The 11,890-nt window shown below is 39.0% G+C and overlaps 1 protein-coding gene across 2 annotated transcripts in view; it reads left to right on the top strand.

Annotated features, from left to right (window-relative positions):
- Positions 1-6,899, top strand: part of LOC149448845 (interferon-induced, double-stranded RNA-activated protein kinase-like) — a 143,769-nt gene extending 136,870 nt beyond the window's left edge. For both annotated transcript variants that reach the window (XM_089694188.1, XM_089694189.1), the window contains exons 23-26: positions 46-189; positions 838-939; positions 2,697-2,759; positions 6,143-6,899. In XM_089694188.1, the coding sequence (XP_089550314.1) occupies positions 46-189; positions 838-939; positions 2,697-2,759; positions 6,143-6,253 (420 nt within the window). In that variant the 3' untranslated portion in view covers positions 6,254-6,899. The remainder of the gene's footprint in view (positions 1-45; positions 190-837; positions 940-2,696; positions 2,760-6,142) is intronic.
- The last annotated feature ends 4,991 nt before the right edge of the window (positions 6,900-11,890 follow it).

Consider the following 11,890-nt stretch of genomic DNA (forward strand, 5'->3'; position numbering starts at 1 on the left):
GTCCCTTTTAGTTGAAGTTTACTCTTTGTTTTGCCTTTTTTGTAGCCTGCAAATATTCTTTTTAATAAAGACATGGTAATAAAAATAGGGGATTTTGGCCTGGTGGCTCAAATGACCGGCGAAGATGAAAGCAAAGCACGGGAACGAAGTCAAGGAACTGGCACACCTACGTACATGGCCCCAGAGCAGGTGAACATTTACTGTTTTTTTTTTCTCATTCAGACTTTTTTTTTTACAAATAGCTGTAGTCACATGACTTTTTTCATTTTCTTTATAAGTTGCTTATAGTAGGTGATTTAATTTACAGTATACAGTATCTAAGTCATAATATTAATAAAGTCTTATATGAAAAACCACAGACTGCATTGTCATCATCGAATGAATAATCAAGTATACTGATGTAGAAAGAACCTTGGGTTAATGGCACCTGAGAAAGAGAAGTTTTAGAGTCAGGCATTCCAATTGTTGCATCACATGGTCTATTTTATTGTGTGAATTTAACCTGTAATGGTGAAGCTCCAAAGCTCTAACTTATTTAGGAAAAAAAAATTCTAAAAATACCACCTTACATAAGTCTATAGGCAGGAGAGTATGTACTACACTAGGAGAATGTGTCCCAGATATAAGGGAACACACTGTTGAGGGAAACACATTATATTCATGCATACTTTTATGAATCATTGGGGGGGGGGGGGTAGGGAGGGAGAATTTGAAAGAAATGTGAGCAATAATAAAAACTATTGATATAACTGTGGAACTGCACAAATTGTTTTCTTTCCTTTCCAACATTTAGAAAGCTGCTTATTTTACAATAATCATTTAATTTTTTTTCTACAGAAAAATGAAAGCGTTTATGAAAATGAAGTGGACATTTATGCATTAGGATTAATATTAGTCGAACTTCTATGGGTATTTGGCACAGGGCATGAGAGAGTAGATGTAAGTTTGAGTGATTGTTCTTGGTCTCAAATATTGTTAATTAGTAATTATACAAGTTGTAGGCCTGTTTTATGCACATCTGTCAAATAAGTATTCTGTGAAGGTTTAAATATTTAACCATCAACATTTCTACTACAGTGAACTGAAAATGGACCTGTGACCTAACATAAATTACTATATGATAGATTTTATGATAATCTAAAATCACTTGGTGTAAACATAGAAAGCACCATTAGCAAAGTTAAAATCAAAGGTACTTACCTTATATCCAGGTTCTGGCCTGTTTGCCTAGGTGAAGGTGGTGTCACTGAGGGCAGGTTCACACTGGAACATGAGCATTCTAATGCAGTCCATGTTAACAACCTATTTATTTGAATGGACTCCAAAATGCGCTGGAACGTGGAAAAAGTAGTGCAAGCACTACTTTTTTAAAACTCATGGCACCAAACCACATGTACTGCAGTAGCATGCAATTTGGTAGCCGGAATGTTTGGGTTGCCAATAACATTTCATTGGCACCCATATGTGTCTCGCAAGAGCAGCAAATTCACCTGTGGTGCGGGAAACGCTCATGGAACGCCCTTTCCTGCACCATATTTTGGTGTGAATCATCCCTGTGGCATGTGTCTGAGCCTACAGCCTCTGCCTCTCAATCCTCAAGTACCCCCAGTAAAGACTTTTTGGCTGCAGCCAAAGAGTGGGTTTTTTATGTAAAAAAATATTTATATTTTGTGAAGAATCTTACTGAATATGCCTAATTTTTGCAAACTCAGTTTCATGTGCAATTTAAGGTCAACAACTTCTTTATCAGGACCAAAGATGAGGATCTACAGTAAGAACTGTTTCTACTGATTTCTTATCTGACTATATGGTCTGGGACAAATTAGTAGGAAGATTGAGATCACCAATCTATTTACAGCTCCCCTGCTTTGGGCCTGTTACTACATACTGTATGCTGTTGACCCTCCAGACTATGTTTCTAATTTGATACAAAAAGGCTGGAAAACTCCAGGATGTAGGTGGGTCAGAGGAAACTTGCCTAGGAATTTTCAACATTTTCTATTTTTTCCTATCGGTCAGCCCCTCAGATCTCAAGCAACATCTAATAAGACTCCTGGCATTTTTTACAAGCCGACTCAATACCTTGTTTCTATTGATGGATTATCTGTCAGCTCCTCTTATTCTAAGTCTTCCCTGTCTGTTGATATAGTCCTCAGATTGAATGGAGCAAGGGGCAAACTATCTGTTGGGAGAAATCCTGCTTTCAGGTTGTATCTGCTCAATATCCTTGATCATAGTCACAAGTTTAGCATCCCAGCTCTTAGATTTTGCAGATGTGCTCTGTTAGCATTTTGCCAAGACTCTACCTCCCCACAAACCTTACAAATGTTTCACTGAGGTGTTCCCCAACACATGACAATCGTCTCTCCCTAAGACCCAAAACATGAAATATTACTTTCCTGAAAACATTGAGAAGGGCTTTGTCTATCGATTTACATTACCTGTGGGTGCAACTTTTTTCTTTGTCCAGAATGGCAGAATGTGAATGTAGCCACTACATCTAATGACTGATAAGTTACAATATATTTAAGTTTTGGTTTGGGATAGTTATACTTTAGCACATGCTATTGTAAAATGTGCTAGGGCAGTAGAATGCTGGCATGGCTCAGTTTTAAGATGACACAGGGACCTTGGTGGTTAACCATACTTTGAATGATTGCTGAAGTTAAATGTGTTTTCATTATGTTCACTTGCAGCAATGGAAAAAGATCCGTAATGGTGACTTGCCTATGGACTTTTCAAAGCGTTATCCTGTTGAGGTATATCCGTATAAATGCTTTTTAAATGTGTTGCTTCCAGTTTATATTTACATGCTTTCAGTGTAACTTTCTTTAATCTCTCCCTTCTTCCCTCTTGCTTAGTATGTTAGATCTTGGTGTCGAAAGCTCAGAGCTGAGAATTTTCATCTCAGAACTCACAGCTCCAAAATTAAATAAAAGCCTAGACCAGTGATGGTGAACCTTTTAGAGACCGAGTGCCAAAACTGCAACCCAAAACCCACTTATTTATCACAAAGTGCCAACACTGCAATTAAATCTGAATACTGAGGTTTTAGTTTAGAAAAAAACAACCCATACATTAACATCTTTTGTCTTAAAAGAAAAATACAATAACAGAGTTTCCACTGACCACCAGCACAAGCTAAAATGTTGTGTTAATTAAAACAAATGTATTAAAACTCACAGCTACCAAATTCGTCGGACTCTAGCTTTGCTGTCAGCTGTGCAGTCCAATTGGGACGGGTCATCACAGATGGAAATTCTACTACTATCACTGGATAATCGGAAAGCATTCAACAGTCTGTCTTGGGACTATTTGTTTCATTGGACAAATTCGGGTTTGGCCCTCATTTTACGACGCTGTTACGGGCCCTATATTCTACTCTGTCCGCTCAAGTTTCCATTCGTGGATATAAATCAGCCCCTTTTTCGATAGAATGAGGGACTAGACAGGGATGTCCTCTTTCTCCATTGCTCTTTGCTTTGGCAATGGAACCACTTGCGATTGCTATTCGCGCTGATCCCACCATCTCGGGTGTCTACTGTGGTCAACGGGATCATAAATGCGCCTTATTTGCTGATGATGTTCTCATGTATGTATCTAATCTTCGAACATCTCTGCCCGGTTTCTTCCACTTGTTTCATCGGTTTTCTGAGGCCTCTGGTCTTACACTTAACTCGTCTAAAACAGTTGCCTTAAATATCTCATTACCCGATTCGAAGGTTCGTTACCTCTGGGAATATTTTGACTCTATATCGAAGTTATACAAGACCAACTATCTCCCGCTCTTCAAACGACTTAAAAATGACTTACTAGATTGGCAGGATCTTCCACTTTCCTGGTTTGGTAGAATTAATTCTATTAAAATGACCTTTTTACCGAGATTATTGTACTATTTCAGGACGCTGCCAATCATGGTCCCCAAACAGGAACTGTTATTACTACAAGCAGCAGTCTCTAGATTTATATGGAGGGGAAAATGCCCTAGGATTAACAAGTCTACCTTATTTTCCCTGAAGAGGCATGGCGGTTTGGGACTCCCTAATCTCTTGGCATACTTTCAGGTGGCTCAAATAGCACAGTTATCGTGTACTACGGCCAGGGGATATGTCCCCCAGTGGGTTGGGATTGAGGCTCTTTTGTGCCATCCATATGCAATTGGTACTCTCATGTGGCTTCCCAGTGGATTGCGTCCTCCTATTTTGTGTCCTACTCTATCCTATTTGCTATGGGTGTGGGATAGATGGCGAGCTCGCAAACCTTTCTCCTCTCCACATACCGAGCTAGCCCCAGTGTTCGCTAATCCTGAGTTTGCCCCGGGTCTATCTCCATCAGTGTTCCAGTGGTGGATTAATAAGGGTCTGTTACGTATCGGAGACTATTTAGATGGGTTTCGTCCTCGGTCTCCAACATTTTTTGACAAAATATCAGATGCCTCCCAGAGAAATATGTCGTTATCACCAACTGCGCTCTTTTATCGCTAGCAAACTTAGATTACTCTGAGAACCTTGTGCGCTTACTTCCCTCGATGTCTCCTGTGGGGCAGGTGGGATGATGCGAGGTCGTTTATCCATTATTTATGCTTCCATTGTTGATCCCCTCACTAAATTATCCTACATGACCCAATAGGAGGGGGATTTAAATAGTTCATTAGATTTAGATACATGGCGGAATGCGGCTCATACTTTATGAAAGATCTAGATTAACACTGATCTTATTGAATCCAATTATAAACCGCTACTTCGCTGGTATTTGGTTTCTACTTGCCTAGCCAAAATGTACCCCTCAGTATCATCTAGCTGTTTCTGACGCTGTGGTCAAGAAGGTACTATGTTCCACGTGTGGTGGAAATGTCCAGTTGTGAGTAGGTTCTGGATCTGCATGTTTAATTTTATATATTCGGTAACAGGAGTTAATATCCGTAGATCACCGGAAGTGGCCTTGTTTCATATACTACCCGCTGACGTTCCCAAAAAATCGACTAAACTAATTTTATACCTCTTACTGGCGGCTCGCATTACCATAGCTAGAAGTTGGAAACAATCTTTGATCCCGTTAGACAGGGTGAAACAAAAACTTAATTGGATAATGGTAAACGATAAAAGTATTGTCAATGACGATGTGTCCAGATTTGAGGGAACTTGGGAGCCTTGGATTAGTTACATTTCTGTATCATGAGAGTTTTACAGCTGACCCCCCCCCCCCCCCCCCTTTTTTTTTTTTCTTTTTTCCCTTAGGAGTTGTTTCCTCTTTCTTTTCTCTCTTTCTTCTCTCTTTTTCTACTTTCTCCGCTGAATTGTTTTCGTTACATTTGGTTTATTTCTACGGTCCAGTCTCTGTCTATTGATTGATGAAACCTGTACGTCTTGATGGTAATGGCACTCTCTGTGTATATTCCTATTGCCATTGTTAGTCAATTCTTTTTGCGTGCCTATCAGTGCTATGATTGTGATTCTATATATCGTTCCACCATGGAGGTGGACTTTTTTGCTATTTTATGCTATTGTATGCCAGTTTCTCAATAAAAATATTGAAATATAAAACCCAGAGCCAGTCCAATATATATATCCTTGGCAGCGCACTGACCGGCCTTGTGAAAGCTCGGACGAGTCGCGGCTAATGAGGCACGGCTCGTGACATCATCGCCTTGCACCGCTACTCCTTTCCAAGCATGTGCACTGCTTTCTGATGCTCGTCTGCTGGGGAAACTTGGCTTGTGTGCCGACAGAGAGGGCTCTGCGTGCCATAGGTTGGCCACTACTGGCCTAAACACTCCACAACCTACCTCTATGTCACAAACTATTGTTAAACTATTGTTAAGCATCTCTTGACACTCAACCCTTCCAATGTCTCAGCCTTAACACTTAGCCTACCCCCCAGTTTTAATTAACTCCCCTAAAACCTAACCCTAACTTTAGTTATAAACTGAAGCTGACCCTAATCCCTGACCCTAACCTATCAACAGCTGGTTCGTTGAATCCTCACAGTTCTGCTAACAGCTCTGCAATGATAAATACTAGCACTGAGCTATCATTGGCAAAAGTTACTAATCCTCTCTGCACCCTTCCTTGTTCACTGCTGCCTTCCCTTCCTCCTTACTTTTCTCACTTTCTTTCTTTCATTATTTTTAATGTTTTTTCAGGTCTGTGAAATAAAGAGAATGCTCTTAAAAGACCCTAAGAAAAGACCATCAGCTGAAGAATTACATAACATTTTTGAAGCGAATGATATTCTTGACTCAAGAACACAGTAAACCTAGGGAAATTAAACCTCTGCTACTGAGAGATTTAGCCACTTGATAATAATCATCCCATTAGTAGCACATACTGTACATTTCAGTATGCTGTAAATGAAGCAATGGCCAATGAGCCTTATTTTAAAGCAAAACCATTCAATATCTAATCTTTGGGAGAAACATTTCATGCACAGAATTGAGGAAGACTATGGAAACAATTCATCCAGTGTTTCTAGAATAACATCTAATTTTTTGGATTTGAAAGATTATTAGAGATGAAATCAAACCTTTATTGGCATGTGAAGTTTTTTGACAAATATCTGACAGAAGATATTAACCCCTATGTATTATGTATTTAAAAACTTCCAATTACTAAAATTTTTTAAAAGAATTAGGAACAGAATTTAAACATCTGTACCAATAATATGATGCACAAGCTTGCAGGTTACTGCAAGGGGGAAAGATATGGGTAATAGGTGAACTGATAAACATTCTTAGATTGTAAGCTCCAAGGAGCAGGGCCCTCCTAACCCTTCTGTATTGAACTGCATTGTTGCTGTATTGTCTCCTGTTATATTGTAAAGCGCTGAGCAAAGTGTTGGCGCTATATAAATCCTGTATTATAATAATAATAATAATAAAAATCATGTCACATTTCAAGAAATATCGCTTTATAAGACCAAGCAGACTGTATTTACGAATTTTGTAGCAAAATATAATCAAAACATTATGAACACAAAAGAGAAAACAAATGTATAGGAATAGGTTATGCTTCTAATTAAGAAGTGCATACAAGTGGGAGTTTTGGGAGACAAATCCCACACTGATTAAATTCAGGTCAGATTTGGGTCATTCACAGGGGTCACAGAACAATAATTTATCTGATGTTTCATCTTCTGCTTCATTATCACACAACTCCAAGCAGCAGTGCATGAGGGATCAAAGACTAGAATTACACTGTGAGCTAAAGGGGGAATGAAAGTTCATCAAATGAGTCACGAAGAGAAAAGATTTGTTAACAAATAATGTACACACCTATTGACTTATCTGTTCTAGCTTTAGAAAAATGTGCACCCACTCTGGAGAGTGGAATGGATTTTTATAAATTTAGTCACATTAATCCTACACCTTCTGAGCTGGGCACAACTCCCAAGCATCAATTATCTTTTTTTTAAACACAAGAAGACAGGAGTTACAGACACAAAATTACGAGGATATAAAGAGAGGCCCACCAATCCCCAAATAAATGGGGAGGATAGAACAATATGTTGTCAAGAAGAAATGCAAGAAATGAAAACATGCATAGTCTGTTGATTTTGGTTTACTGTATGGAACATAAAGTGAATAAGTTTCTATTTGTAAAAGATCACTTCTTTGCAAGGAAAGTCAGTCTCTATCACATACATGATGAATGTAAATTACATCAAAGTGCACAGTTACAGAATGTTCAGTGGAGGAATATGTTCAGTTCATGAGGCAGGATTAAAGGATTCTAAAGCTGGCCATGGATGGATCAGTTCAGCAGGGAACCAGTTGAGTCTCAATCCATCTATGGGCAGGCTGGTTGTACTGAAGTTGATCCAACCAGCCTGTCAGATTTTTTTCCATGCGATTATTGCTGGCTGCTATAGCTACCTGCAGTAATCATCGTATTCTGCTAGCAGGGAAGGCTTCCTGCCAACGAGAGGGATTCCCCATCAACACTGGCTGTGTTGATGAGGGAATCGAGCGATTTCTTTTCTTTCCCTGTAGGGAACATTGTATAACGTATTGGCCTGCTTAACCACTTCCACGCTGCCCTATAGTAGAAATACTGCTACAGGGTGGCATGGGTGTGCAAAATCACATATATATACGTGATTTTGCAGTACTGAGTATGGAGGGTGCGTGCAGCCTACCTGTGCCGCCATTGGCGGCCTCAGCTGTCAATAACCACGTCCCAGCCGGTGATTCCCCACCAGCACTCGGCAATCTCCGAGTATTGCTGACAGGGAAGGGACCTATATGTAAACAATACAGATCTCTCCCCTGTCAGCTCCTGCACACTGCTTTGTATGGCTCTGCATAGCATACAGTGAAATACACACACAGCCCACATCGTAAAACAGCACACAGTTAACCCTTTGATTGCCCCAGATGTTAACCCCTTCCTGCCCAGTGCCATTAGTACAGTGTCAGTGCTTTTTATTAGCACTGATCACTGTGTTGGTGTCACTGGAGATGTCAGTGACACCAAGTCAGTTCCCCCCAGTGTCAGAATGCCCGCCGCAGTCCCACTATAAGTCACTGATCTCCACCAATAGTAGTAGAAAAAAAAAAAAAAACATTCCAGTATATATACCGTCATTTGTAAACACTATAACTTTCACATAAACCAATTAGTCTACACGTATTGAGATTTTTTTAAGTAAACACATGTAGCAGAATACATTTTGGCCTAAATTTATGATGAAATTAGTTTTTTAAAAAATTTTTAATGGACATGTTTAATAGAAAACATATCAAATGTTTACCACTTGCCGACCATAATACATACAGTGGATATAAAAACTCTACACACCCCTGTTAAAATGTCAGGTTTCTGTGATGTAAAAAAGATAAATTATTTCAGGACTTTTTCCACCTTTAATGTGACCTGTAAACTGTGCAACTCAATTGAAAAACAAACTGAAATATTTTAGGGGGGGGGAAGTAAACAAAAAAACTAATATAATGTGGTTGCATAAGTGTGCACACCCTCTTATAACTGGAGATGTAGGTGTGTTCAGAATTAAGCAATCACATTCAAAATCATGTTAAATACGAGTCAGTACACACCTGCCATCATTTAATGTGCCTCTGATTAACCCCAAATAAAGTTCAGCTATTCTAGTAGGCCTTTCCTGACATTTTCTTAGTCGCATCCTACAGCAAAAGCCATGGTCCACAGAGAGCTTCAAAAGCATCAGAGGGATCTCATTGTTAAAAATGTATCAGTCAGACCTGAATCTGATCGAAAATCTGTGGGGTGATCTGAAGAGGGCTGCGCACAGGAGATGCCCTCACAATCTGACAGATTTGGAGTGTTTTTACAAGGAAGGGTGGACAAATATTGGCAAGTCAAGATGTGCCATGGTGATAGACTGATACCCAAAAAGACTGAATGCTGTAATAAAATCAAAAAGTGCTTCAACAAAGTATTAGTTTAAGGGTGTGCACACTTATGCCACCATATTATTTTAGTTTTTTATTTTTACTTCCCTCCACCTAAAAGATTTCAGTTTGCTTTTCAATTGATTTGTACAGTTTATAGGTCACATTAAGGCTAGGTTCACATCTGTGGGGGTGGTGCCGCTGCGGATCCGCACGAAAATCCGTGCAACTGCACCACCCGCACAGAGGACTGCGGACCCGCGGGCGGGCGCCATTAGTTCTAATGGCTCCCCGCCCCCACTGGAAAACGCAACCGTACTGGGAACCGAGGTTCCCGTGCGGGCTGCATTTTCCAAAGAAGTGCAGGGACTTCTTCCCTGCGTATCATGGGGCACGGGAGTCTATTCAAATGAATGAGCTCTCATGCCCGTGCAAAATAAGGCCCGCACGGCCACATATATGTGAATCAGGGCTTAAGGCGGAAAAAGTTCTGAAATTATTTATCTTTGTCTCATTTTTTTACATCACAGAAACCTGACATTTTAACAGGGGTGTGCAGACTTTTTATATCCACTGTATACGTTGCAGCTTTCAAGTGGTTTATTGGGGTTATGGCTGAAGCTATCAGCCATAACCCCGGTATTTTTTTTTCAGCCTCATGAAAATGGTCAGAGCGGTAAATTAGCAGCTGGAACACTTTCAAAAGCAGTGGGAGGGGTTGGCTCCCTCCCGCTACCTGTGTTTCTCAGGCTTACCTCTTTTACCGGTGAGCCTGGGAAATGATTTGATGGTTCATGTGGCTGACCTATGATCTTGGAAGACTGGAGGGACATCATGACATCACTTCTGGTCTAAGGTGTGCAAGTAAACAATTTTTTTTGTAAAGGTAGAGGAGAAATTTGGGGTCTTATAGACCCCATATCTCCCCATAAAGAGGACCTGTCATCCCTTATTTCTACTACAAGGAATGTTTACATTCCTTGTAAATAGGAATAAAAGTGCTAAAAATAAAATTAGTGGGACAGTGTAAAAAAGATTTGCACCACACATATGAGATATTGTCAGAGCAATAGAGCAAGAGCAATAATTCTAGCAGTAAACCTCCTCTGTAACTCTAAACAGGTAACCTGTAAAAAATGTTTAAAGCATCACCTATGGAGAATTTTAAGTATTGTATTTTGTCGCCATTCCACGAATGTGTGCAATTTTAAAACGTGACATGTTATGTATCTATTTACTTGGTGTAACATAATGTTTTATATGTTACCAAAAATTGGGTTAGATATTTGGGGGGGGGGGGGTGCATTAAAATTCAGTAAAGTGTATTTTTTTTTTTTTTTTTTTTTTAAACGATCACCATTTTATTCACTAGGGACACTAATAAAAAAAATGTCAGAAAAGGCTTTGTCTTCAGAAAAAAAATAGTTGGTTTTGGAATTCATGGCAACAACACATCTAAAAAAAGTTGGGACAGGACAACAAAAAGCTGGCAAAGTTGTATTAAGAAGGAAGAGCTGGAAGAACATTTTGCAACTAATTAGGTTAACCACTTGACCTCCGGAAGATTTACCCCCTTCATGACAAGGCCATTTTTTGCTTTTTGGCACTGCGTTACTTTAACTGAAAATTGTGTGGTCATGCAAACCTGTACACAAATTACATTTATATAACTTTTTTACACAAATAGAGCTTTCTTTTGGTGGTATTTGATCACCAATGGGTTTTTTATTTTTTGCACTATAAATGAAAAAATATCAGAAACTAAATAAATATATATATATATATATAATTTTTTTTTTACTTTCTACTATAAAACATATCCAATAAAAAAATGCAAAAAATCTAATTTCTTCATAAATTTTGTCCAAAATGTATTCTGCTACATATTTTTGGTAAAAAAAAATCTCATAAAAGAGCATATTGATTGGTTTGCATGAAATGTATAGAGTCTACAAACTATGGTATATATACTGGAATTTTTAGTTTTTTTTAGTGCTAAAAATATACGCTGTCACTGTACTAATGACACTGGCTGGGAAGGGGTTACACATCTAGGGTGATCAAAAGGTTAAATGTGTGCCTAACCAGTGTTTATATGTATACTGTGTTCTGCTTTCACTAAGGGATGTGCCAGGTTTTAGTCCCTGCTTCGCAGGGAAACAAAATCTGGCACATCCCCACTGACAGGACAGAGCTCTCTATTCAAAAATAGTGAAAAAAAGCCCCTGCGCTTAGATGGTCCTACAAAGCTGCTAGCACCTACTAAGTACCAATAAATACCTTAATCCAAAATAAAATATAAATGGTGCAGCGCTACTAATATACAGCCAACACTAAAAATACATGCAAAAATAAATAAGTCCAAACTGCATGGGTGAACGACCCCCTAAGTAAATATATATAACATAGAATGACAAATATCAATCACTGATGTCAAGGTGCCAAAGTGCCACGCTCTTAATAGGTGACTAAAGGGTGATGAATCAGTCCACTTTAAGCACACAGGTGAGAAAAATCTTCTTA

This window comes from Staurois parvus, unplaced genomic scaffold, assembly GCF_062004578.1.
Source record: "Staurois parvus isolate SC_StPar_1 unplaced genomic scaffold, SC_StPar_1.0 ptg000655l, whole genome shotgun sequence".
Classification (NCBI taxonomy): Eukaryota; Metazoa; Chordata; class Amphibia; order Anura; family Ranidae; genus Staurois; species Staurois parvus.